At 36.5% G+C, this 25,816-nt stretch overlaps 1 protein-coding gene across 4 annotated transcripts; it reads right to left on the bottom strand.

Annotated features, from left to right (window-relative positions):
* Nucleotides 1-55: 55 nt before the first annotated feature.
* On the bottom strand, nucleotides 56-23,435 carry LOC111330240 (apoptotic protease-activating factor 1). 4 transcript variants are annotated; one of them, XR_015992559.1, is made up of 22 exons: nucleotides 22,999-23,435; nucleotides 19,598-19,921; nucleotides 18,374-19,260; nucleotides 17,325-17,517; nucleotides 16,867-17,060; nucleotides 16,436-16,620; nucleotides 15,783-15,912; nucleotides 14,905-15,030; nucleotides 14,468-14,593; nucleotides 11,920-12,045; nucleotides 10,739-10,864; nucleotides 9,992-10,114; nucleotides 8,615-8,740; nucleotides 8,395-8,514; nucleotides 5,946-6,071; nucleotides 5,692-5,817; nucleotides 5,128-5,164; nucleotides 4,624-4,752; nucleotides 3,607-3,735; nucleotides 3,218-3,343; nucleotides 2,987-3,109; nucleotides 56-1,252 (listed from the first exon to the last, which is right to left on the bottom strand). XR_015992559.1 is itself a non-coding variant. In XM_022935064.2 (21 exons), exons 1-21 carry the CDS (start codon nucleotides 23,318-23,320, stop codon nucleotides 1,100-1,102), a joined length of 4,020 nt encoding a protein of 1,339 aa, XP_022790799.2. In that variant the 5' UTR covers nucleotides 23,321-23,433; the 3' UTR covers nucleotides 56-1,099. The 4 variants fall into 4 exon arrangements, 3 of the variants coding, with proteins under 3 accessions (XP_022790799.2, XP_088592440.1, XP_088592441.1); XM_022935064.2 differs by lacking the exon at nucleotides 5,128-5,164 and having other exon boundaries at nucleotides 22,999-23,433; XM_088736315.1 differs by lacking the exons at nucleotides 56-1,252; nucleotides 2,987-3,109; nucleotides 3,218-3,343; nucleotides 3,607-3,735 and adding an exon at nucleotides 3,788-3,949.
* Nucleotides 23,436-25,816: the final 2,381 nt, after the last annotated feature.

The following is a 25,816-nucleotide window of genomic DNA, read 5'->3' as shown; positions in this document are numbered from 1 at the left end:
CAAAACACTGCACACAATTTCTTTTATCAAATAAGTAATGGTCTGGTACAAATACTTCCCTCAATAACTTTTTTTTAAAATTTCATTGTAACTAAGCAGTTTTATTGTGCAGACTATTTGAAATGAAACAGCATACACATTTCTGATTTGTAGATTTAATTTAAGAGTGCAACAAAGTGAGAGCAATGGCATTTGGTTTTTGAAAAATAATGATGCAGAATTTAATCTGTGCAACAGTTGGAAAGCTTTAAGCAAGAAAAAACAAACAAACTAAAGTACAAGGAACAAAACTGCAGAGGTTATCTTCAAAATATTTTAAGTGTATCTTTGACACCAGATCATTTTCATACTCTGGTACATGTATTCTCAAGTATACTAAAAATGTCTTTTTGCCTTAATAATGCCACCTTTTGTCAGCTTAATGAAAGCAATTTTAGACTTGGAGTTCATGAGGAGTCGTTTCTGTAACAAGTAGAATTTGACTAAGGAGTGTCTGATCTAATTGATATATTACAAAAGCCTTGGAGTAGTTCAGTTGCCCTGCTATTTTAAAGGTCTGTACTTTGCTAAATTACTAGCAAGAATAACAAGATGGCAAAAACACCTTGCTATCTACTGCTTGAAATGCAAACAGCTTCAATTGAAATCAAACCAATACTGGATTTTCTGACTGAATTTGATGTTTAATGCATTAACTAAGTTGTGTGGCCTAACTTGTTTGCAAAAATTACAAGCAATCATCTCAGGACATGAACCATGTTTTGACAACATCAAAACTTCAAGTCATAAATCTGATAATTCTCTCAATAAGATTAAGCAGGAATTAAGTTTTCAATCCATCACAGTAAGGTGCAACCTGATTCTCTTCAAATGTACTCTCTTGACTGCAAATCTTTGGGGTCTCGTCCAAGTGACTTGACACCAGACTTTAGACTTAGGTTTCTTGATATACCACTTTCAATACCCACAGGCATCCATTAACAGCCAAAATATTTACAGTCAAACTAAGCTCTCTGAAGTGCAAAATCTGTCCATTCTGTCAAATTCTGTTGGATTTTGGTTCACTTGCTGGAGGTTGTAACATGTATCTAGTCAGCTCTTAAGTTGCCCTAGTGATTCTTTTGAGTACATAAGTTGTGCCTATGTTGTCCACTGATACAAAAGTAGAGAAATCTGGAGAGACATGGATACTTTTGGCTTGGGTTCCTTTGAGGTTAAATTGTTGACAAAGAGTCCCATCTCTTTTCCACCACTAAATGAAAAAATAAAAAAAAAAATAACTGAGGTTTTAGAATTAATCTGAGAGAACAGCTGAGAAGAATAGATCAAAACTGAACCATAAAAGAAAAATTATTGTACAAAAGTTTAAAAAAATCCCAAGATCCAACCAACTAATGTGAATTAGTTTAAATCTGCCCATGTTATACTAAAATTAACAGCAATTTAATTTGCCACCATACTCATTTCTCTGTAATACAGTAAACACCCGCATATAAGAACCTAGTGATTTAAGAACCTATAGGCTGAAATTGGGCATTTTAGTACCCAAATATATAAGAACCTATTTAGGCTGGCAAAGAACAATAGGTTCTTATACAAAAAAACACTCTTATTTTGTAGCCAAAATACTGGATTTTAATTGATAGAAATTGTGAAATTTCTGAGAAACACCATGAAAATTATTTGTTTAATTGAAAATCTTATAAATACAGAGTATAGAATACTGTATAAAATTATACTGGTGCAGCCTTGGGACTTAAATCTGTAGAGTGCCCTGACTTTTGCTCCTGTGAAATACACATTACTGCTTGTCTTTTTCAGTCCAACTGTAACAGTGATACCCAAAATGTTTGTTCTTTCTGTGCTTCAATCATTTAGGAATTTCAATCCTGACATTCAATAACTTCTAAAATGTTCAGGTTGCATGTGGTTTCTTTAAAAAAGTAAGGCTTGGCATTTTTGCTGTTTAAAATACAAATGTTCAACCATTATGACATACTAGTACTACAGTAGTTCTCTGAATGGTATCACTATGACAACTCCTACAAATAAGAACCTACTAAGAACCTAATCAGCCTGAGTTCGGAAAAACTACCCCAAAATATAAGAACCCATTCAGCCTGAACCCAAAAATTCTAGGTTCTTATATGCGGGTGTTTACTGTATTTGTAGTACTTTACACCCTAATGTCAGTATGCACATTCTCCATACTTTTCTCCATACACTTCCTAGGGTGCTAACAAGGAGAATGTTTAATAATCAAGAGCTTCCCTCGTGAATGATTATGTCCCTTAATTCTCAGGGCCTTAATGGTTGATTCAACGGTGGTATTGTAAGGAGAAGTAACGGTAAGATGCCAATCACCCTTGGGGTTTTAGAGGGTTAACATTGTGCGGGTGAAAGCTAAAACACACATAAACATAAGCCTGTCTTGCAAGGTTTCAAACAACTGCCTCCCGGTTAGCTCAATGGATAGAGGGCTGAACTGTTGTGCAGGAGGTCGAGGGTTTGAGCCCTGGCCGGACCAACACTCAGGGTCTTAAATAATTGAGGCAAATTTGCTACCTTCCTATAACATCAAGAAATAGTTAGATATTCTAGTCTTCTCAGATAGGGACGAACAAATGGAGGTCCCGTCTCCTGCAGGGTTGGGGTAGGAGACGTTAATTTCCAACACACGAGGTTACTGTGTGATGGATGTCCTCCCCTGGGGTGGGAGGGTGGACTAGCACGAATGGTTCCTATGTTCCTTTCTACTCCTTCCCCACTGCAAAAACTTAATGCAGTAAAATTGGACTAAATAAAAATAAATAAACTAGTAAACTTGTACTAAAACAACTACAATATTTTCTATTGATTTTCTACAGCTGATTTAGGCTTTTCCCACAACAACTATCACCCAATGGATGTCTTGAACTCATAATCTGATGGTTAAATGGAATTAAAATGTAATTAATAAAAAAATATGAAGTTTACAGCAAAGTACCTTTATATTGTTGCTAACAGATACCAACAGGTCACTGTTGCTTGAGAACCAACAGTTGGCAACCCAAGCATCATGTTTACTACAAATGGCAAGTTCTTTTTTACCATCGCACATATTCCATACCTTAAAAAGAGACAATAGCGCTTGCAATTAATAATCTGAAACAATCTGCTTTAAACCAATTATCTTAAAGAATGCAAGGAGATGATACTATTATTTACAAGAACTCACTCTGACAGTTCCATCATCACAGCCTGTGCAGATAAACCTGTTGTCTTGTGAAAATGATGCTGACCTCACAACATCAGGGTGTGGCCCAAAATAGCAACAAAGCTCTCCGGTGGAAGAATCCCACACCTAATCAATATTATAACTCACAGTTAGTTAACCTAATACTATTCTACCAGAAATGCTGCTATTTGATTGGCTACAAATCTAATAATTAATAATAAATGAAAAAAGCTATATACTTTGTACCATATACTTATTATTGACCTACAATACTTCTAATTAATGAAATATAAAAACTGTTTTAGTCAGTCACCAATTTTGCACCATGCTTAAAGCTAGTGAGAGTTGCTTCCTCCCAATAACAAAAGGGAGTGACAGAGTATGATTACCTTAGCATATTTATCCACCGAAGCTGACAATAATTTTTTGTCATCTTGAGAAACATCACAGGAAAGAACATACTCTTCACTGCTGTGTTGGCATGAAAACTGAAGAGATCCACTCTGTACATCCCAAACCTACAAAATTTACTATGAATTAATTAATTAATTTTAACAGTGCATGATAAACAAATTGCCTTGATCCAGGAGACCAACATTTCATCTTTTCACTCCTTACCATCTGCCATACAATTCTTATGAAGTTAATTCAGAGAATTTAGTATTGGATCAACTATTAATTCCCTCATTGATGTTCTTCTTTATTCTCTTCACTAGTCTGCTTGATGTTGTACTGATGATATAAGGAGAAATTTTATCTTTGTCACTGGTGGGAGTGAAATGGTTAAGGAGGCGAGGCGGGGCTGGGGTAGTGGTGACAACACTTTCTCTGACTCCTAAGTTGAACATAGAGCTCCAGACCCCAACATGTTTGGTTGCCTCTGGGCCAATAGGAAGGAAAAAAATGGCAACTAAATTTGAACAAAATTAAGGTACCATTTGGAGACCTGCATTTAACTCTCATGTAACCCTGGCTTTAATAACAGTTTGATTACACACAGTTTATGGTCTAAATCTAAAATAAATTGAGACTAAGATTTGCTTGTAACCAATTACACAGAATGTCCTTTCCCATATTTTTTTTTCTTTGAGAATTAGTGAGACTGTAGTTTTGGGGAGGGGGGGGGGGGGAACCTGTGGACACTGCTCATCTGAGAGTTCACTTAGAAATTTTCTGACACCATTCACAGTCAAAGCTTGCCAAATGCAAACTTTGAAAAAAGTTTGGCTGAGGATCTTATGATGACTTAATTTTTACAGGAATGTTACAACTGTAAAAACATTTTATATCTCTAAAGAAAATTGAGTTCTTAATGAGGGGAAGCCCACAACATGTAGGACTCCAGATAATGGAACCTTGCTGTACAGCAAAATTACAAATGACTTTATTTCCAAGTAACAAAATACCTTAAGAGACCCATCTCGAGAAGCTGTAAGCAGCAGCCGATGCTTGTGATGGAAGAACACACATTTTTGTATCCTTGCAGTGTGGCCTTCCAAAGAGAATGCCAAAGTGCCGTCCACACAGTTGTAGACCTTGATTCAGGATAAAATTTTAAAGTTGCTAAATTCTAATCTGCAATAATATGAATACATCAACAAAGTTGAAATGGTAAATTGGCCACTGTTATGATTATAAAAGCTGACATTCGCCATTCGCTCCAACGAAGGGCTAATGCTCGAAACGTCAGCTTTTATAATCATAATGGTGGCCAATTTACCATTTCAACTTTGTTGATATATTCATATTATTTCGTTACCCCCACCGACGCAGCCCCAAACAGTTTCTTTAGAAACTATCAGCCTTTATCTAATCTGCAATGCTCAATGAACTGTACAGCAGTGTCAGACTGTAAAGTATATCTGTGCAACTACAACCCTGATGACTAGGAACTAGAGGGACAAACTCACCTAGAGATGATTTCTGTTTTGCTGATTCAATTTTTGACTGAGATGAAAAGACAAAGCAGGAGAAAAGAGGCAGCTGAAACATTATTTTATTGAAGGGGAACCTCCATTGGTAGAACAAAATTGTTGTTAAATTATCAAGAATGACCTTTTAAGTTAAAATTTGTTGGTATCATTGTGGATGCTAAAATACATTAACCCTTTAACTCTCAAGATCTGATTGTTAATTCTCCCCTCTATCTGCTACACATTTCCTAGTAAATTAGTTAGGAGAATTTGGTGTTCAATCAAGATTATCATAACAACTTCTACCCAATAAGTTGGAGTATTCTCTTTACCTATTTGCTGGTTAATGTATGGATGTTACAGGGAGAAGTTACATATTGATCACTTCTAGGAGTAAAGGATTAATACAGATATTGGCTACTTTGAAAGTGGAATTTTAAGTGCAATGCCATGCTGGATTGCATATAATGCTTAATAATTACCACAAACTATTCACAGTATGATCCTCTTTGGAACTCAAGGGCAAATTAACAAACTAAAAATATAACGTTGTATGTATACCTTGGCAGAGCAATCTTCTGAAACTGACACTAATAGTTCAGAGCCCTTGTTGAATGCACACCACCTAACACGACCACAATGCTCTTTAAATTCTTGAATTGTTTTGCATGTTGACTTCTCTAATATCTAAAATGTGGAAAGGAGGCAACTATATCAGAATACAGTCTAATGTCAAGTGATTCCAAACTGAAAACCACCAACCAGTTCAATCCCCTCTGAGTCAGAGTAATATAGTACATAGTAATTATGTTTACCTTCACACATCCATCATCAAAGCCAGTAGCAACCAGATGTCCATCACTGTTGAAACTAATGCTAGTAATTTTTATCTGGTTGACTTCACTTTGTGATAACAGTTTGGTGTTTTCGCCTTCAAATACCTAAAAGGAAATATAAGGAATAACTGCTAATAAGTTACAGCATGAAGTTAAGGTGACCAAATACAAGAGGTTTCACAGATTTCTTGTAATTTCACAGTGTCAAGAAGCAAACCATATTTATTGACTTTTGAAAATAGATGGATTTCACCCAAGCAGCAGGAACAGGAAGAATCTTCCAGCTTCATGCAACATAGTAAACAGACCAAACTAAAGAACAACTGCTTAGATACTTTAACTGAATTGTCACTTATGACAGTTTATAAACAGACAAAGTGAGAACCACTCTGTTCAAGATATAATAACAAGTACCAAATGTATGAAAGTGATCCTTGCAGTAACCTATTTAACATGTAGTAGTGGAAATAAGGCCCAAAAAAAATTCAGGCCCATACGGGATTTAAACCCATGACCTCTGTGATACCAGTGCAGTGCTCTACCAACTGAGCTAGCAAGCCAACTGGGAGCTGGTCATTATGTTGGTTCATATTAAACCTGTCAAAGTGGTAAATCAATGAATTTGAATATTTGAAAATCATATATGCAAACTATGGTTTCATGAAATGTATGAAAGCAATCTTTGCAGTAATGAACCCCACTTATGTAGTCCCAGTAGTGGACATAAAAGTTTCTTACAGTATCTTGAACCTGAATTTTCACATGCTAAAGTTTCATCTCAAAGGTTTAAAGCAAATCCAGTCACTTACTTTTTCTTCAACTACACCTAACAATACTGGGTCATATAAGAATGACCTATGTTGGACCTGTGTAATACTCTGACCTACATTGGCCCAACCAAAAAGGCCACAACAGCAGAATGACAGAACAGTCAAAAAATTACCCCAAATTGTATGAAATTTTACAGAATGGCAGAAAATCACCCCAAATCCTTAAGAGAGAACTACATAAAATATTACCCACACCCAGCCAATGGATATGGGCAGTCAATGACTTCCTTTGGTACATCACAGCAGTCACTTGGTCGCATATGTAAGTTAGTAAGATCTAAATTGAGCTTACCAACCCTTTTTCCTCTCACGAATTTAATTTCAGAGTGTAAACCATGCGCGACTGAGATTGCCGCTGGATGATAATGACTTGAAATTAAATCAGGATAAGACCAATGTATCCTTAATTCATTCTAAATTCCAAAATGGAGTCTTGCTTGATCACATTATTCTTGGAAATGAAAATATCTCCATTGCTAGGTCAGTTACCAACCTTGGTATTATATTTGACAACAACATGACTTTTGATGATCAAATTAAACATCTCTGCAAAACCTCGTTCTTTCACCTAAGAAATCTGTTCAGGATACGTCGTTATCTGACTAGTGACTGTACCTCAAAGGTTCGCATATTGAATATTGTAATCATCTATTCTATGGCCTACCTAAGCATCAACTTATAATAAAATACAGAAAATACAGAATACAACTGCTCGATTTGTCACTTGCAAGGGCAAATATGATCACGTCGTTCTCTTACTGGTGCAGCTTCACTGGCTTCCTATATCTTATCGTACTGTGTTCAAGCTTCTGTTGCTGGTGTACAAGTCTGTCAATGGTCTCTGTCCATCATATGTTTCTGATCTACTTAAGATCAAGTTATCATCAAGATCTTTATGTTTTCTAGCTCTACGGACTATCTTGTGCAACCTGTGTCAAAGTCAAAGACCTACGGGGACAGAGCTTTTTCTGTGTGCGCACCAAGTTGTGGAACAGTATTCCTTTTTCAATTCGTAAATCTAACTCCGTAACTATTTTTAAAAAGAACATCAAGACTTTTCTCTTTTCAAAATTTGTAACTAGTAATTCTCTTCTGTTTGATTGAATTTTATCTATGTGCATTAGGTTATTTTATTATTTTATGGTATTGTAAAGTGCCCCGAGAAGCTTTTGATGTGTGCTCTATATAAATATTATTATTATTATTACTATTAAATCATGATCTTAGTTTGCTCATAATGTAGCAATATCTTCATGTTGTTGGCTGTTCAGTTTGTTGGAATTATTGTGACTAAGCAGATCTGCATCAAGCAGAATGCACTTGTAATTTATTTATTGCCATAACAATCAACCCAAATAATGGAAAAAATTAATTCATAGCGGCTTTTTAACCCATTTATATCTGCAAGCTTTTCATCTACTTTTTGAGTACAAATTGGCCTGTTGTCTTTATCCTTTAGTGGAATGTGTGTTCTATTATTTTATAATTTTGTCTTTTAGGATTTTGCTTAATTTTCCACCATTGCCCCATTTTGTCATTCCACCATTCCAGCTTTTGGGGTTGCCCTTCTTTTTCAGTAACTAGCTAACCTTACTTACCATCAACCTGTTAGACATGTCTGTAATGGCAATAGTCAGGGAATCCCCACTGAACATCACATCAAACACCATCCTTAGTTTCACGGACTCTTGAACATTGGTCCTGTCAACTTTCCAGATCTACAGTTTTGTTAGTAACTGAAATTTAGGATCATTAACAAATCACACTAATCAGTGAAAATTTGAAAATACTGCAATGTGGTGCTTGCCAGGACCTTACCTTAACAGTCTCATCATCGGAGGATGACACCAACTTGCTGGCATCCTGTGACAAGGCAACACAGTGAACCCAACCTGAGTGGCCTCGGTACACACCTATGCTTCCTTCATTGACTGTATTCCACAGCTGTAAAAAAAAAAAAAAATAAGAAAAAAATTCCTCTTTTGGTCAGTACATCTGTCGTAGGTGACAGATATTTAACCAACAAAAGTGTCAAGTACTTGGTTACAATTATCATGTTTAAAATTCTAGACAAATCAAATTCAACCCTTTAATCTCATGATCTGATTGTAAATCCTCGCCTTGAGCTACCACACATTTCCTTGTAAATTAGTTATAAGAATTTGGTGTTAGATCAAGATAACTTCAACCTGATAAGTTTGAGTACTCTCACTACCTGTTTGCTGGATAATGTATGGATAATATGGGGAGAAGTTACATGCTAATCACTTGTGGAAGTTAAAGGCCAGTATTTCAGTGGTCGAACAGTTTTTGCGTGTGCTTTTGCGGATTCAGCGCATGCACAAGGGTTGCAAAAAACAAACATGCCATCAATAGAGCAGTCATTTTGTTTACTGAACTCATACCCGCACTATCTGTGCTATTTTTCTCAAAAGTTGCCGCAGTGTATTGAGAGCTTAATCTTTTATTACAAAGATATATTAGAAAAGTTAACGGTACGAACTTAACCCAGCAATTCTCAGCTTTTTTGTCATTACCGAAAGAACCCAGTTAATTGCAGCGCATGCGTAGTAAGTAAAAAACTGCGATTGAATGGAAAATTGCTTTCTCGGAAATATGCCCATTTCTTGAGAACCACTCATTAGAATTTTGCGAAATTTGGCATGAAAATACTTTAGGAAATTAGTACCTGGACTATTGAAAAAAGTTGATTTTCAACAAAGGAAATTCTAGATAATCAAGTGAATCTTTAACAAGGGATAATTAGAGATCTCTCTGTTAAATTGTTAGCAAAATGGTGTTAACTTGTGAGTATTGTTACAAGTTCATAGCATGCAAATTATTAAGAAAATCTAATAACTAGATTTTGTACAAATAAACAAAACCAATTTTAAAGGCCTCTTTATATTTATCCATGTCGCCATGGCAACAGCACAGACGTCACCTCAACTATCAAAAAAACAAAGTTTGCGTTGATAACTTACTTGCTGCCAGTTTTGGCGACTGAGAGGTCAAGGGTTTTAGAGAAAATGGCGAAAGAAACACAGGTATCAAAAACTGTGTTCAGCCACCTTAAGCAGGTGTAGTTGAGTAAAGGATTTTAAGAATTTAATCAAGTTTCAAAAAAAAAAATTTAAAGAGGTGCTTTGAATTGTATGAAATTTCTGAAATAAATATGTGAGATTGAAAGCCTACCTGTACAGTTGTATCTGACAGACCCATCACTAAAATGCTATCATCTTGTGAATATGCTAATGAGAGAGTGGTGGAAGAAGCATAAAGGGTCTTTAAGTTTTGACCAGTTTTGGAGTCCCAAATCTAGTGAAGAAATAAAATTTGTTCATCCTGGTTAGTAGATTTAGGATACTGCTCACCTTTTTCAAAGGAAACTCTAGACTTTTGGCATAAAAAGTAACCCTGGAACTTCAAGAATTTGGCCAACATGAAAATGGGAAAGCAATGGAGAAAGAAAAGTTCCTTATACCTGGCCTTAACCATTTACACTCTTAACATCAGTATGCATATTCTCCATACAGTTCCCTATACATTTCTTAAGGTGCCAACAAGGAGAATTTGTTTAACAATAAGAGCTTACTTTAGCTGGTGATCATTTCCTTTATTCTCCTGACCTTATCATGTGATTCAGGGATGATATTGTAAGGAGAAATTAGATGTTAGTCACTCTTAATGGTCAAAGGGTTGACCCTCAGTCCACATAAGCTATTACTCATGATTCAAATTTGAGTTCCAAAGAATATCAGAAAAATTATTTTTCAACTGCTACAAATTCCATAAGGAAAAAAACTATTTGTAACAATTGCTGTACTGTTGGAGAGCTTCAGACCTGTTGAAATAATTTTTCACTTTCTAGTTTCAAATCATGATTATCCTACAAAAGTCTATAAAATCTAACATGAATAATTATAAAACTTGTGTTCTAACCTTGGCAACGGTATCTGAAACTGAAACTATATTTTGTGAAGTTGGCTTAAAACAGCAAAATGTCACTGCACTGGATGTTCCTCCCTCAAGGGTAAATAACTCTTGCCCTGATATTGAATCCCAGACCTTGTAAGGTACAAAGAAAAACAATCCAATTTACCACATGTTAATGAATGATGGTTGTTTGTAGCTAACAGAGGACCCTCCATAACAACCATCACTACCATAAGCCTCAGGTTTTGAAACTTTCAACCTTAATTACATAGCATCATAATCAATTGAACACAAGCAATGTTGGGAGAATTTGAAACAGTTGTGCAAATGCGAGACACAGTAGAGGGTTTGGCTAACTATCTTGAATTCTCCTTACCCCCCCTGAATGTGTACATATTCCTATCCAAACACACCCCTTGACCAATGAGAGTGAGTATACCATCTTAAATATCTTATAATACACTTCTGAAACCTATTAATAGAAGGAATGGATAAACTGGTTTCTTAATTTTGCAGAGGCACATTCACTGGATGACTCTTTACCCACCGTTTCTAAGTTTAATAGGAATTTAACACCTTGGTTTACTGTGGAGGAGAGAAAAGCAGAGAACCCAGAGAAAATTCCTCAGAACAAGGAGGAAACCCAACAACAAACTTGACACTCATGTGAAAACACATTCAGGAGTCACAATTGAGCAACTGTGGTCAGAGGGAAGTTCCCTAGATGTGCTCCCTCTCTTACATGTATTTGGCTTAGTATGAACAAGGTAATTGTGTTTTATCAACCGAGTTAATAAATGTAACTGTAGAGAGCTTCTACTTGACTCTGTAGAGTCAAGTGTTAACCCTTTATCAGAGCAAGGACCCTTGAACATCAGCTTTACCGATTCTTTACAGAAGCCAGTTTACATTACCAACTTAGTTGATAAAACCAAATTATCTTGCAGTACCCCCACTGATGCAGCAGCAGAGTTTCTGCAGTAGAAAGTTATCCCCTTTAAAAATCTAAAGATGGTTGACTGTATATTTTGTACTGTAAACCCATTCTTAGAAACCTTTACTATTGATTCAATTCATTGTACGTTTTCTCTGAAAAGTCTAAGCTCCTGGCTGCCCTGAGGTTTGAATTTCTGACGATTGCTCAAATGTTGAAAAGGTGTTTGGGATTGATGTCTGTGCCACAATACCTTGACAAGAGTGTCATCGGAGCAAGACACAATTCGCGAACCATCAGGAGAATAAGAACAACAGCGGACAATATCTGCATGACCGGTAAAATTGACATATTCTGTGCCATCTATACTATTCCACACCTGAAATTTCCATGTTACAAAAAAGTTGGCTCACAGAATTAAAAGTTAAGAGCCACTGACCATAAATATCGAGAATCCGCCGACAGTTGCAAAATTTCGTAATTCGTTTTATTTTTTCTAAGGGACCCTTTTAATGAACCTTTTTCAAAAGTTATATCAACAAGTTCTATCGCACTTTTTTTTCTCTGAAAAACTGAAAAGTTTGAAATACACCTTAACAATCGTTGTCCCCCTGTAAAACAATGAAAAATTATGCTACTCCAGCAACTTCGTACACTACAATGCATTGCAATCCCGCTTTTAAATTTTGTATGCTCGCAGATGGTCCATTAATCTCTTGGAAAATATTAATTTCTTGTAATTTTGTTACATTTAAGTCTGAATAGTGACCTGTTGAAATAAAGTACTTTGCATTCCTTTTACAGAAGTAAAATAAAGGTCAACTTCAGTGGCCTATGGAACAGGTCTGCCATAATTTCTATACTTACAAATCGTAATGTACATCAACTTAAAGCTTTATCCTTGTATTTTAATTCCTCCAATTCTCTATCCTGGCCCACCATAAGCGGCACTTCCAGCTTTACAAGAGTTTGGGCTATTTTGTCAAAAATGCAATGCAAACTACTGAACAGCTGTAACAACCCATTCAAAGGCCATTAAAAGGTCTTGTATGATCTATTTACAGACCAAATTATATATAATTTTAAAGCTTTATCCTTGTAGTTTAAGTCCTCTAAGTTTCTTTCTTGGCCCGCCATAGGTGGCACGTCCAGCTTTAAAAGAGTTTGGGCTAAATATTGACAACAAATGTAATGCGATCTGTTGAATGACTGTCACACAAGAGGTCAAGGTCAATTTTTTAACTTGGCTAGAATTGTACAAAATACATAACCTCTTGTGTGACAGCCGTCAACGGATTGCATTACATTTTTAGTCATTTTAGCCCGAACTCTTTTCAAGCTAGATGCACTGCCTATGGCAGGCCAAGAAAGAAACTTAGAGGACTTAGACTACAAGGATAAAGCTTTAAGATGATATATATTTTGGTCTGTAAATATATCATACAAGACTTTCTTAAAGGCCTTTCAATGCATCATGACAGCTGTTCAGTGGTTTGCATCGCATTTTTGACAAAATAGCTCAAACTCTTGTAAACCTGGAAGTGCCGCTTATAGCAGGCCAAGATAGAGAATTGGAGGAATTAAAATACAAAGATAAAGCTTCATGATGATGTACATTAGGATTTGTAAGTATAAATGGCAGACCTGTTCATAGACCACTGAAGTCGACCTTTATTTTACCTCTGTGAAAGAGACACGGAGTACTTTATTTCAATGGGTTACTATAATTCAGACTTAAACGTAACAAAATTACAAGAAATCAATATTTTCTAAGAGATTTACGGACCATCTGCTAGCATACAAAATTTAAAAGTGGGATTGCATCGCGTTGTAGCGTACAAAGTTGCCGAAGTTGCATAATTTTTCATTGCTGTACAGGGGGACAACGGTCATTTAGGCGTATTTCGAACTTTTCAATCTTTTGGAGAAAAAAAAATGTGATCATAGAACTTTTTGATATAATTTTCGAAAATGGGTTATTAAAAGGATCCTTTAGAAAAATAAAACTAATTATGAAATTTTGTAACTGTCGGCGGATTCTCGATATTTATGGTCAGTGGCTCTTAAATGTGACATCCTGTGAAAGTCCTCTACCATCAACTTGTTCAACCATTCAAACAATAGGAATTAGAGAGTAATGTTCCATTTATGCAGAAAATCAAACAGACACATTATGCCATTATTAACTGCAAAGAATGTCATCCTGATGTACTGAACATTAAGAAATGAGTCAATTGACATTTGTCTGTTAAGTTATTATACCTTATATCTCGTAAATTTGTCTAGTTCTATTATTATTATATTTATTAATTCAAAAGTCTGTTTTTATTCACAAATCAACTCGAAGTTTACAGCGAACATTCAGTGCGATCTTTACTATATTCTGTACTTCATTTTTGTTACCTTTTCAACTGCTTTTATTAACCCTTTACACCTTTAACATCAGTATACATATTCTCCATACTGTTCTATATACATTTCTTAAGGTGCTGACAAGGAGAATTTTTTGGTTGGTGATCATTTCCTTTATTCTTTTGACCCTTGTGTTTGTATCTGGGGCAAAATTGTAAGGAGAAATTAGATGCTAGTCATTCTCATGGATCAAAGGGTTAATTTTTTCATATTGCATCTATAACTGAAAACAAGGCCTGCATAACTTATAGTTACTAGACAACTTGACTACCTGCAGGTCCATGTTAATGTAAGGTTGTAATATTGAATAAATTAAGCGTGAAAAGTGTGACTGTATAATTTTATTTTAACTAAATTCATTTTGTCTATTAATTTAATGTTAGTAGTACCTTGACCGTCTTATCAGCAGAGCAAGAAACAATTTTTTGGTCATCCGGTGAAAACATGCACTTGAACACTTCTTGATTGTGGCCACTGAATGTCAGCAGTTCCTTTCCACTACTACTATCCCAAATCTACACGAGAATCAATTGAACCAGAAGTTAACTCCTGCTTTTAATTTGTCTACACATGAGTTAAGCATTTCATTCCAAAAAGAGAATACTAATACAAAGTGCAATTACATTTTTTAATTACTAAAATCCTCACTCAGTGAATACTTGCACAGCAAATATTCACCACAGTGAAAACCTTGGATCTCTGTAGTCTGCTAAAAGCAATTAAATTGCAATGTGCAAATGAAAACATTTTCCTTAACAGGGCTAAATATAAAAGACAAATTAAAGCGACTTCCAGCCAAAAATTCAAACCATGGTAGTGGACAAACCTTGACTTTGTGATCAGCTGAACATGAAACGATTCTTGCATCATCAGTGGAGAAAGTACAGCAGTATACTGCATCAGTATGGCTGGTCATGGACAGCAGCTCTTTGCCTGATTGACCCTCCCATACCTAAATGGAATTTAAAGACACCCTTACTGACATTTTTTTAATTTCATTTCATTTATTGAACTGTAGGCATCTCCTTCTTCAACTACTAATAAACAAAAAAAAATTCTGCAGGCCTGATTGACTGAAAATGAATGCATTTTCTATGTAACAAGAGTACAAAGCTGTCACACAAATGCAAAGTTGTAATATGAGTGCAAACTACAAATAGCACGCATGTGCTGCAAAAATTTGACCTGTCTTGACTTTCTGTGGTGCTTTTTTCATGCAAATTATTAATAAGCAACAAAATGATTCTTCATGCAATTTGGTTTGAATAAGCACTTGTAAATTTTCAAAGACTACAAATTGCACCTGCCAGTAATTTTGTTGTCTTTGAAAAATTTACTTGCACTTACTTGCACTTATACCAAGTTTCACTTGAAATCATGTTTTTAATACCTATACTAATTAAAGAGGAAAATACTTCACAATTCATCAAAAAGGTATGAGTAGTGCATGCCTCTGGCACAACTTTATCTACTAGTTCACTGGCTTGGGATTAACCTTAAAACAGAGCTGAGCAAACCAATGTAGCAGGTGGGGTAGCATACCCTGAGACTAATACTGTGAGCTAACAATTTACACAAAATGAATAACGATTAAAACCTTTTTATCAAAGTAATACACTTATCCTAAGTAAGAAATTGAAAAACCTAACACTCCATAATTTAGTATTAAATTGTATTCATCAAAGGCCATTCAAAGTGCAGTACCTTCACTGTTTTGTCAGCACCACAGGATACCACTCTACTAGCATCCTGCGAAAAACCACAGCAGTACACAGCTCCTTGGTGAATTTTCACCGTTATGAGAAGTGTATCCTGGGACTCTTCTCTTTGGTTACTATGGAAACAGTTGGTCAAGTTATCTCAAGAATGCCAATCCCTGAAGGCATAGGCAGAGTTTCTAAAAGAGAAGTCTTCTACCAACATCTAAGTAGTATCTGGGGGCACGCTAGTTGTTTGAGATCAATGCGGGCGATTGAGTATTAAAAGTACTTTGGAATTTCATTTATTTTGTTCCACTTCACTCTGTGACTGGTCTAGTTGACTAATTAAAAGTCATCCTCACAACCATCAGATACAAGACTAAAACCACCTGAAACTTGCTCTTTTTTTTTTCCTGAGCTTTGAGCAGTTTGCCCTCATTTACTTCTCACTGGACAGTGGTCTGGTGATGTCAACTTTTTGTTCTGATTAGCAATCACTAAAAATAATCATTTAGATTAATGAAAAAGAAGAAGGTCATATGCTCCTTAGAGCTCCTCTAATGGCCACTCCCTTGCTTCCCTTCCTTATTTGTGTACATCTAAAAATTGATAACTAACTTTAGCCTTAAGCTATGGGCCCTATCAAGTATATCTTACCTCCAATCAAGGTAAAAATTCCCATCACCTTGTGCCTGAATGGCTTTGTCATGTGCCTGTTTATAGACTTCGGAGTCTCTGGATTCACTTAGACCCATCTGGATTAAGTCTGGAAGAGGTTTCTCGACAAACTGATGGGCATTCACACTTACAAAATGGTAGAAATCACCAATGACTTTCAATTCCTAGAGAGAATATTTATATTTATGGTTAAACAAGGAAGAATCTTCAGGATTCTATCAATAAAAAAATTCCTCGAATGAGCTCAAGTGATCAAAACTTGATAGCAGCAACACATTCAACGTTCAATATTTATCATATACTGAAATACTAATGAAGTACCAGTTGAGCTTTCCTGTGAAAACATATTATCTTCACACCTGAAAATAACATGATATCTTCACACATGAACATAACACCGTTATGGTTACCTTGCTATCTTTGCGTCCTTTGATTGACAAGTAGTCATTCAGAAGATCGGCAGGTCCAGTAACATCAAGTTTAGCAGCCAGCCAACTTGGATCTGTGATAAGTTTCTGAGCCTCTTCTACCAGACCTGCTCTAAGCATGTGTCGCAGAAGATTCCGGTGAATGTAGCCATCATTTGTCATCTCACTAAAGTTTCCTGAAATTATAACATCTCACTAAAGTTTCCTGAAATTATAAGGATATCTGACAAATTATTTTTTTACAAAGGAGAGGGAGACTTCCCTCATGGTTACCTAAAACTTCTTGCTGATTTCTCAAGATGTTGATCTTTCTTTTGATTGGCCGTTGAAGTTGGCTTAATTTTAATTTTATGACACTCGATCAGTTGAATACAATCTGGAAGCATTGAGTCGCATAATGTGCCTATGCTCTGCCAAGGATTAGCCTTCCAGTAGCTTACCCTTATACACCTTTCTGTATCTATCCACCAGCTTCTTGTGCAGAGCTTCCAGATTTGTAGCCTGTTCTTGAAGGAAAGTTAGCTGCAAGTTATGCACAGTGTACCATGTACCAATTGCATCTTCTGAATTCACCGTTCTTCTTGCCAAGGATTTGTTTACCAAAGCTTCCATCCAGTCTTCTACAACTTCAAACTGCAAAAAAATATATTATTACATTAATTAGAAAGCTTTCTAAGCTTATCTAGCTGTAATAATTACAATCCAACCAAGCAGCCATGGTATGAAATATATAATTGAAAGTCAAACAAAGACAGTCTACCTGACTGACTGACTGACTGAGCGACAAACTCATTGACTGATTGACTGACTGACTGAATGACTGACTAACTTGACTGTCTGGCCAACTGACTGACTGACTGACTGGCTGTCTGTTTCACTGACTGACGACTGACAGAATGACAGAATGACTGAATGACTGAATGACTAACTAACTTGACTGTCTGGCCAACTGACTGACTGACTGGCTGTCTGTTTCACTGACTGACGACTGACAGAATGACAGAATGACTGACTGACTGAAGACTAACTAACTTGACTGTCTGGCCAACTGACTGACTGACTGACTGGCTGTCTGATTGACTGACTGACGACTGACAGAATGACTGACTGACCACTTGACTGACTGAATGACTGACTGATCAACTAACTGGCTGTCTGTCAGACTGACTGACTAACTGACCAACTGACCAACTGACCAACTGACTGACTGACCAACTGACTGACTGTCTGACTGATTGACAGAATGACTGACTGACTGACCACTTGACTGACTGATTGACTCACTGATCAATTGACTGACTGTCTGTCTGACTGATTGACTAGCTGACTAACTAACCAATGAACTGAACTCACTGACTCACTGAATTATGGATTAGAACAAATGGACTTGCTAAACAACTGCTCAATAACCCAACCGATTATTAGTTCTGTCTAAAATAAGACCTGCAAGGGTTTATTTTGTAAACAAGTACTGCTGTAGTTACTACACCTCCTCGTCCCACAGTATAGAGAGGACCTGGGCAGGAACTTTGCAATCTTCACAAAACACAGCAAAGCTTTCATAAATGTCCCTCAGTTCATCAGGCAGGTTATTAATGCTCATGCGAATTGCCTCCGTCAAAGTGGGATATTGATATTCAAATTGCGTTTTAAGCTTACTGACATTCTTCTTTTTCAGTTGGCTGACATAATATTTCCATCTCTTTGGATGATCTCGAAGCAGAGCACCTATCATGCTTATTGCTAAGGGAGAACCATTTGTCAGTTGAAAGATTTCTTTTGCTTCAGCTGGGAGGTTTGTCTTGGGTTGCTTTGTCCACTCTGCCAAAATTTGAAGTGATTCTCCTTCTGTGAAACCCTCACTGATGTGAACTTTAGCTTTTGATCCACCCACCATATCGGTGATGGCTGCATCACGAGTAGTAACCATGATACGACAACGGACATCAAAGAACTTTACATCACAGGAATCCCAAAGGTCATCCAGAATTAGCAATGACCTTGGGTGCTGGTGAGCAAAGAGCATTCTTAACCTGTCCTTAGCTTCTTCGGTGTTTCGTGGAGGTTGTCGACTATGATCAGAATCAAGTCTGGCACAAAGATTCTGCATGTGCATGAGAAGTTTAGGTTGATCTACGGGGCCTATTCGTATCCAGTGAACACCACCTGGGAAGCATTCATCCAAGACAGCTGCACCTCTTAGAGCTTCAGAAGCTAAGACAGTCTTTCCACAGCCAGCCATTCCATGCAGAATAACCCAACCATCTTTCTCTTTTAAGGATTTTAATGCAGTTCGAATTTTGTGAATATCTTTTCCTCTGTGCGCAAAAACTGCCGGCCGCTGCGGTACACCACCCTCTAAAAGGACATTTTTCACTGAACAAAGAAAAGCATTACAACTTATTGTGAGAAATTGTTGTAAATGCTGCTAGCAAGTGCTCAATACACATGAGTGTAGAGCAAAATGCAATTCAAACTGACTAAAATAAAACACATGATTCCCCATTACTCTGAGTATCGTGCTTTTGCACTCATCAGAGTAACAGGGAATCATGTGTGTTTCATTTTCATCAGCTTGAATTGTAGTTACAATAACTATGATGTAAAGGGCATTTTAGGAATACACACTTTTTCATGGCACAGACAAAAATCAAGACATACAGTTTCTAGAGTATACTTGTCTTTTAATCGATGTATAATTCTTGCTACTCACCCCTTTCTAATAATTCTTTGGCACTCGATTCTTTCCTTGGAGCAGTGGCATCTTCCTTCAAAAGTTCTACCAAGTGAGGATAGGGTTCTTCCAATGCCTCACGAAAATGATAAAAGGCTGCATCACTTTTGGTTTCCAACAAGTCTAGCAGCTTCCTAGCCTGTCCTCTTGATGTTGTTTCTGCTCTGATTAGTTCAGTATCATGAACATCAAACACCATTTTACTCTGAAGAAAGTTTAGTACATCATCAACCAATAGATCTTCAACAATTTCCACCCGCTTGGTAATAAGGAGATTAGTATGGTCCTGAGTCATGATTTGAACTATGAAAATAAAAAGATTTCAGTTAATAATTTATACCTTTTGTAAATCTTTGCAACTTCGCAAGATGGTAACCAACAAAGGTTTCTGAAGCATTCAGTGTCTGAGAGTATTGGCACACAGCTCAAACCCATATGCAGGAGAATTTAGAATCTGCTACAGGGTGGCCCTCTGGGTTAAAGTGTGAACTCTGGAATGAGATGTACATAATGTCACCCATCACTCAGAAGTATTTAAAGATATGTAGTTAAATAGCAAGAAACCCCATTTAAAAGGTCGGCAAAGTTGTGGACAGCAAATCAAAATACAAACAACAAGCAAAAAAAATACTCAGCAATACAACAAACCAAAGCATCTAATAGGTTAATATTAATTATTGAAATACTTGATTTTATATGCATTTCATTAAAGGCTGCAAAAACCAAGAAAATAAACAAAATAGATTGGTTTGTGACAGGTTTTGAGTAACGTTCATGTTAGATTGGTTCAAGAGTCTCACGCTCTCGGAAATTGTCCCCAAGTTTGTTGCTTCAGTGCTCTAAGATACAGTATATGATGTCCTTCGATGGTCTAACTTTAACTTTACTTTAATCATTTTCTTAACAAACTTAACACATATACAAAACTGAGGGGAATGCGAAGAAGCAAGTACAGGTTCTCTTACAAAAAGCCACCAAATAAAAAAACAAAAAAAAACACTACACATACCTATACATATATATATAATTATAATAATATAATAATAATAAATTAGGTTAATTCAGCATCTAACTAGTATAAATAAGCCTTGCAAAGACTTTGAAAATCAGACAGAGACTCAGAATTTCTGACATGCATAGGTAAACAAATCCAGGCTTTAACTGTTCTATTGAAATAGGAATATTTTAGCATGTTTGTTCTCGCATATAACGACAACAGATTCTAACTGAACTCACTTAGGTGCAAGAAACTCAGAATAGACTTTTGAAAGAAAAATAACTTGGCACTGTTTCTCTTGAGGCTAATGGTAATGCTTTTGAAATAGTGAAATCAGCTAAGATATCAGGCGTCACTGTAAGGAATCATCTTAAATGGAACAATCATGTAGATAATATTACTATGAAAGCGTCTCAAGGAATTTAATTGCTTAAGAGACTCAAGCGTGCTGGCATAGACCGCGAGGCTCTAATTCTATTTCATTGTGCATGCATACATTCCATTCTAAAATATGCATGTCAGGCCTTCCATACTAGTTTGCCAGCCTATTTGTCCGACCAAATAGAGAGGGTTCAGAAAAAGAGTCTTAAGGATCCTATTCCCAGAGGTTTCATATAGCAAGGCCCTGGAAGATGCAGGTTTAAAAACACTCTTCTATAGGCATGAGGAATTATGTAGCAGTCTGTTTAAACAAATAGTAGAGAGTGGCCTGCATAAACTAGCTGGCCTGCTGCCTGTGCGCAATGACAGTGAGAGATATAATTTTAAGACTAGGCGTATATTTTCAATCCCAAATGTAAAAACAACGAGGTTTAGAAATACTTTCATAATGCACTTTGCAATTAAACAATTGTAAATAGAAAATCAATACTAGTATAATTAGGAATTTTCATAGTTTGAATTTTTAAACATGTTGCATATAACACAGGTAATTCAGCTTATAGCTACATGTTGTGGTTTTAAACGATTAAAAAAAAAAGAGAGAGAAAAAAAGAGTCTTCAACCAGTCAAACAAGGTTTCAAAACGATTAAAAATTGAATTTTATTTTCTACATCATTCCCAAATTGTACAAATTTGAAAAAACTGCAAGTACAATAAAGACCTTATATTAATGAAAACTGTTTGAATAGCATATCACCAGTAACAAAACTTGTAGATATGCTGACAGACAAACTCTCAAAGACAAGGATGATCTCAAAAAGACAAGGATGATCTCTCAAAGACAAGGAAGATCTCAAAGCATCTAAGAAAGGGGTTTAACTGAACTTCAAATTCAAAACTACATTTCACTTTTATCATCCAACTCAATCACATAGTAATAGTAATCAAAGTTTAATGTCTTTACGTGGGACATGGTTACCCATATTACCTGAGCCAGAGGCTCATGTATGAAACCAAGACAACAACTCACCCATCCCACCCCAGGGGAGGACATCCATCACACAGTAATCTCATGCGTGGGAAATTAACGTCTCCTGCCCCTAACCCTGCAGGAGATGGGACCTCCATTTATTCGTCCCTATCAGAGAAGACTAGAATATCTAAACCATTTCTTGATGTTATAGAAAGGCAGCATATTCTTCTCAATTATTTTAAGACCTTGAGTGTTGGTCCAGCCGGGGCTCAAACCCTCAACCTCCTGCACATCAGTCCAGCGCTCTATCCACTGAGCTAACCAGGAGGCAGTGGCATGGAGACAACACTTCACAGAAATCACTGCTGCTACTTGAAGAGCAGAAGTTGTGAATCAGGAACAATGGTACAGTCCATTTTCTTTTTCTCTTGGATACAAATCCGGGGCAGGCATAACCATCCTGTCAAACAGGTTTTTTTTACAGTACAAAATAACCAACTGTCCAAATATCTGTGCAATAGCATAGGATATTTGTACCCACTGCGCGTTTTATTTGCACTCTACTAGGTGCACATGGATAACAGGGATAAAATATCAATACATAAACACGTTTACTCTGAGTCTGTTGTCGGTGATTAGGACAATATGAGAAAAACGAAAGTCACGTTTACATGTTCGTGATATTGACTCAAGCACCATCTACTAATGCATTACCCTTCAAACTACAATCCATTAAAGTACTTGCTTAAGAACCCTGATAGCAAAAGAAACGAAGGTAAATGAGAAATGCAGCGGAAGTAAAACAACGTGTTGTGTTTGGCCATGTCTTGTCGCCTGCAGTAGGACACCTAATTAGGCCAAGGTAGCTCGAAGTACAATAAATGATTCCGCTATGTTACGGAATTCACCTATGTCAGGATTAAACGAGTTCCATTCGTATCAGTGTCCAATTAAAATATTACACAGGAAACTAGCATCACTGACTTCTTCCACAAAAGGAAAGGCAAAAAAATTTGACTTATACTTACGCTGCAAAGGTGAATCCGTAACGTGATTGAGCCTGTTCTCATCTTCGCCACTCTCATCATTCGATAACAGTTGCGCGAGATGTGGGTATTTCTCTTTAAGAACGGTGAAAAAGTGATCAAATGCGTCGTATCCCTTCGATGAAAGAATGTCCAGAAGTTTTTCTGCTTGTCTTCGGGAAGTTAGCTCCCTTCGAATGACCTCAGCGTCGTCGGAGTCCAGCACAAACTTGCTCCGCAGGTAAACGAGCACATCGTCCACCAACAAATCTTCCACGATTTGTTGCCTAAACTTAATCAACAAATGTCTGTGCTTCTCTAGCATCTTACCTTGTCTCTATTAAAACAATCGTTTCTGTTTTGATAAAAATAGTCAATGACTTGTCTTCCAGATAAACTTCCGGCCATTTTGAGAGTTCTTCCACTTGAATGCGCATGCGAATAGAGCCTAAGCGGAAACGAGGGCGCTGTCACACACACGGAGGGATCACCGTGTCAAACGTTTCTTGGTTCGGGAAGAGGGGTGCGTCTGTTCTTGACAGACATTACATTTTCCTATTTAATATCGAGTATCACTTTTGAATCACAACTTGACAGATCAGATCCTGCATTTATCCTCACAGATACAAGTTTGACAATTTTTTTCGTGATAATTAATAAAGTCAGGTCAGTGTAGGTAGGGCAAAAAATATGCTCCCCTGCTAGGCTTCATTTTGAAAGACATATTAGAAACCTCTGAAACAACTCAGTTCTTGTGGAGTAATCCTTGTGGACTGTTATCAAGACTAAAATGTTGACCTTTGAGAAAAAGTCATATTTTGAGTAATGCACCACACTCTTGTGAAAACATTCCCTCAGGCTGTCAACATGCCAGTCCCTGTAAACAACAAGTCTTGTTCAGGTCTACCCGTACACAGACAATCAAAACACATGGCTACTTCTCAGTTCAAGCCTTTTGGTCGAAACGACTCAAACTTGATGTCCTGTTGAACTGACAGGATTAATAATTCTAACCAGCTGGTAAAGAGTAATTAGTATAAATGCAAGGGTAGTTTTTTTTTTTTTTTTCCACAAGTTTATCCTCAAGAAATGAGGGGGAAGAGAGTTATTAAACATCTAACCATTTTTGGCTGCAAGAGGTAGTGGGATGAAGTAAAAAAAAATTTCTTGCTATCATATAACAAAACGGTTTAGCTTGTGTCAGTATAACAATAATAACAACTTAATAACTTCTAGAGCGCTATTTTCATTCAATGATCAACAGTGCTTAACAACTTAGAATACTACAGTAAATTCAAATTTATAAAACTAATTACATGTACATTAATATTAACAATGTATGTTAAAAATAAGAATAATATGGAATATCCATAATAAGGATCTTAATTAGGAATAAGGATCTTAATGAGGAACTTAATTAGTAATATTAATAAAAGTAATTGTCAGACAGGGTACTTTGAGAAAGCTGCACGAAATAAATAGGTTTTCAGCTTACATTTAAAAATGGAAAATGATTGAATATCATGTAATTCAGCTGGCAGAGCATTCCATAAGTACGGGGCAGCAGCAGAGAATGATCTGTCCCCCAACATGGCAAGCATTTTCCCCTTAGGAGGGTCAAGTAATAAACTTTGATTTGATCTAAGATTATATATATAGACCTAGGCTTGATGTTAATTAGTTCAATGATATACCTAGGCGCCCATCCATGAATAGCTTTAAATGTTAAAATTATGATCTTAAAATGAACACGATGTTGTACTGGTAACCAGTGAAGTTGACAAAGTGCAGGAGAAAAGTGCGAATACTTACTTAAACTCAGTACAAGTCTAGCCGCAGCATTCTGTACACGTTGCAATTTGGCTATTTGCGACTTAGGAAGGCCATACAAAAGTCCATTACAATAGTCTAAACGACTAGTGATAAAAGCCTGAATAAGCGTTAATAACGAATCGTGAGATAAATAATTCTTAATCCTCCTAATATTATGTAGGTGATAAAATGCGGAATTACAAATTTTATTAATGTGCGTTGACATAGACAATGTATTATCAAACCATGCACCGAGATTTCTAACACAGGAACTAGGATATCACAATCACCTGCGGAAATATTCCATTCATCGTTGATCTTACCTAATTGTCTAGTTCCTATTAAGATCAACTCAGTTTTATCGTCATTAATCATTAGCCTATCCCTAATCATCCAATTTCTTAAAATCACAAACACATCTATTCATAGCACTGACAGTTTCATCAAGACTAGACTTATCATCAGACTTGAAACTAAGATACAATTGTATTTCATCTGCAAAGCAATGCACACTAGGAAGATGTTTCTTTATGATAGCGAATATCTTTCATGCATAAACTATGAATAATAAAGATCCAAGGCAAGAGCCCTGTGGAACACCACAGTCCAATTCAAAATAATTGGACAGAGTACCATGTATAGAGACCCGCTGGCTTCTTTGAGAAAGATAGGAGTGGAACCATTTTAGAGCATTCCCACGTAAACCAACATCATTATGCAAACGATCGAGTAACACATAGTGGGACACTGTGTCGAATGCTGCGCTAAGATCCAATAGAACCAATAACGTTACATGTTGGGAGTTCATCTTTAAAAGAATATTCATTACTCTCAGTAATGCAGTCTCAGTACTGTGGTATTTTCTATATGCAGACTGGAATAAGGGATAAATGCTATTTGCCATCATATGTTAATGCAACTGATTGAAGACAGCTCTTTCAGTAAGTTTTGACACATGCTGAAGATTACTGACTGGCCTATAGTTCTTAAATACCAGATCAAGACCGGT

The sequence above is a fragment of the Stylophora pistillata genome, chromosome 10 (assembly GCF_964205215.1).
Source record: "Stylophora pistillata chromosome 10, jaStyPist1.2, whole genome shotgun sequence".
In the NCBI taxonomy this organism is placed as follows: Eukaryota; Metazoa; Cnidaria; class Anthozoa; order Scleractinia; family Pocilloporidae; genus Stylophora; species Stylophora pistillata.
This window is presented reverse-complemented; position numbering and strand designations above follow the sequence as displayed.

Excerpts from the sequence above, each read along its gene's own strand:
- LOC111330240 (XM_022935064.2), bottom strand. The coding sequence starts at position 23,320 with ATGCTAGAGAAGCACAGACATTTGTTGATTAAGTTTAGGCAACAAATC. Across the intron at positions 10,115-10,738 it reads TTTCAGATACCGTTGCCAAG|ATTTGGGACTCCAAAACTGG; the intron begins GTTAGAACACAA and ends TTTCTTCACTAG. Across the intron at positions 3,110-3,217 it reads GTGATGATGGAACTGTCAGA|GTATGGAATATGTGCGATGG; the intron begins GTGAGTTCTTGT and ends TCTCTTTTTAAG.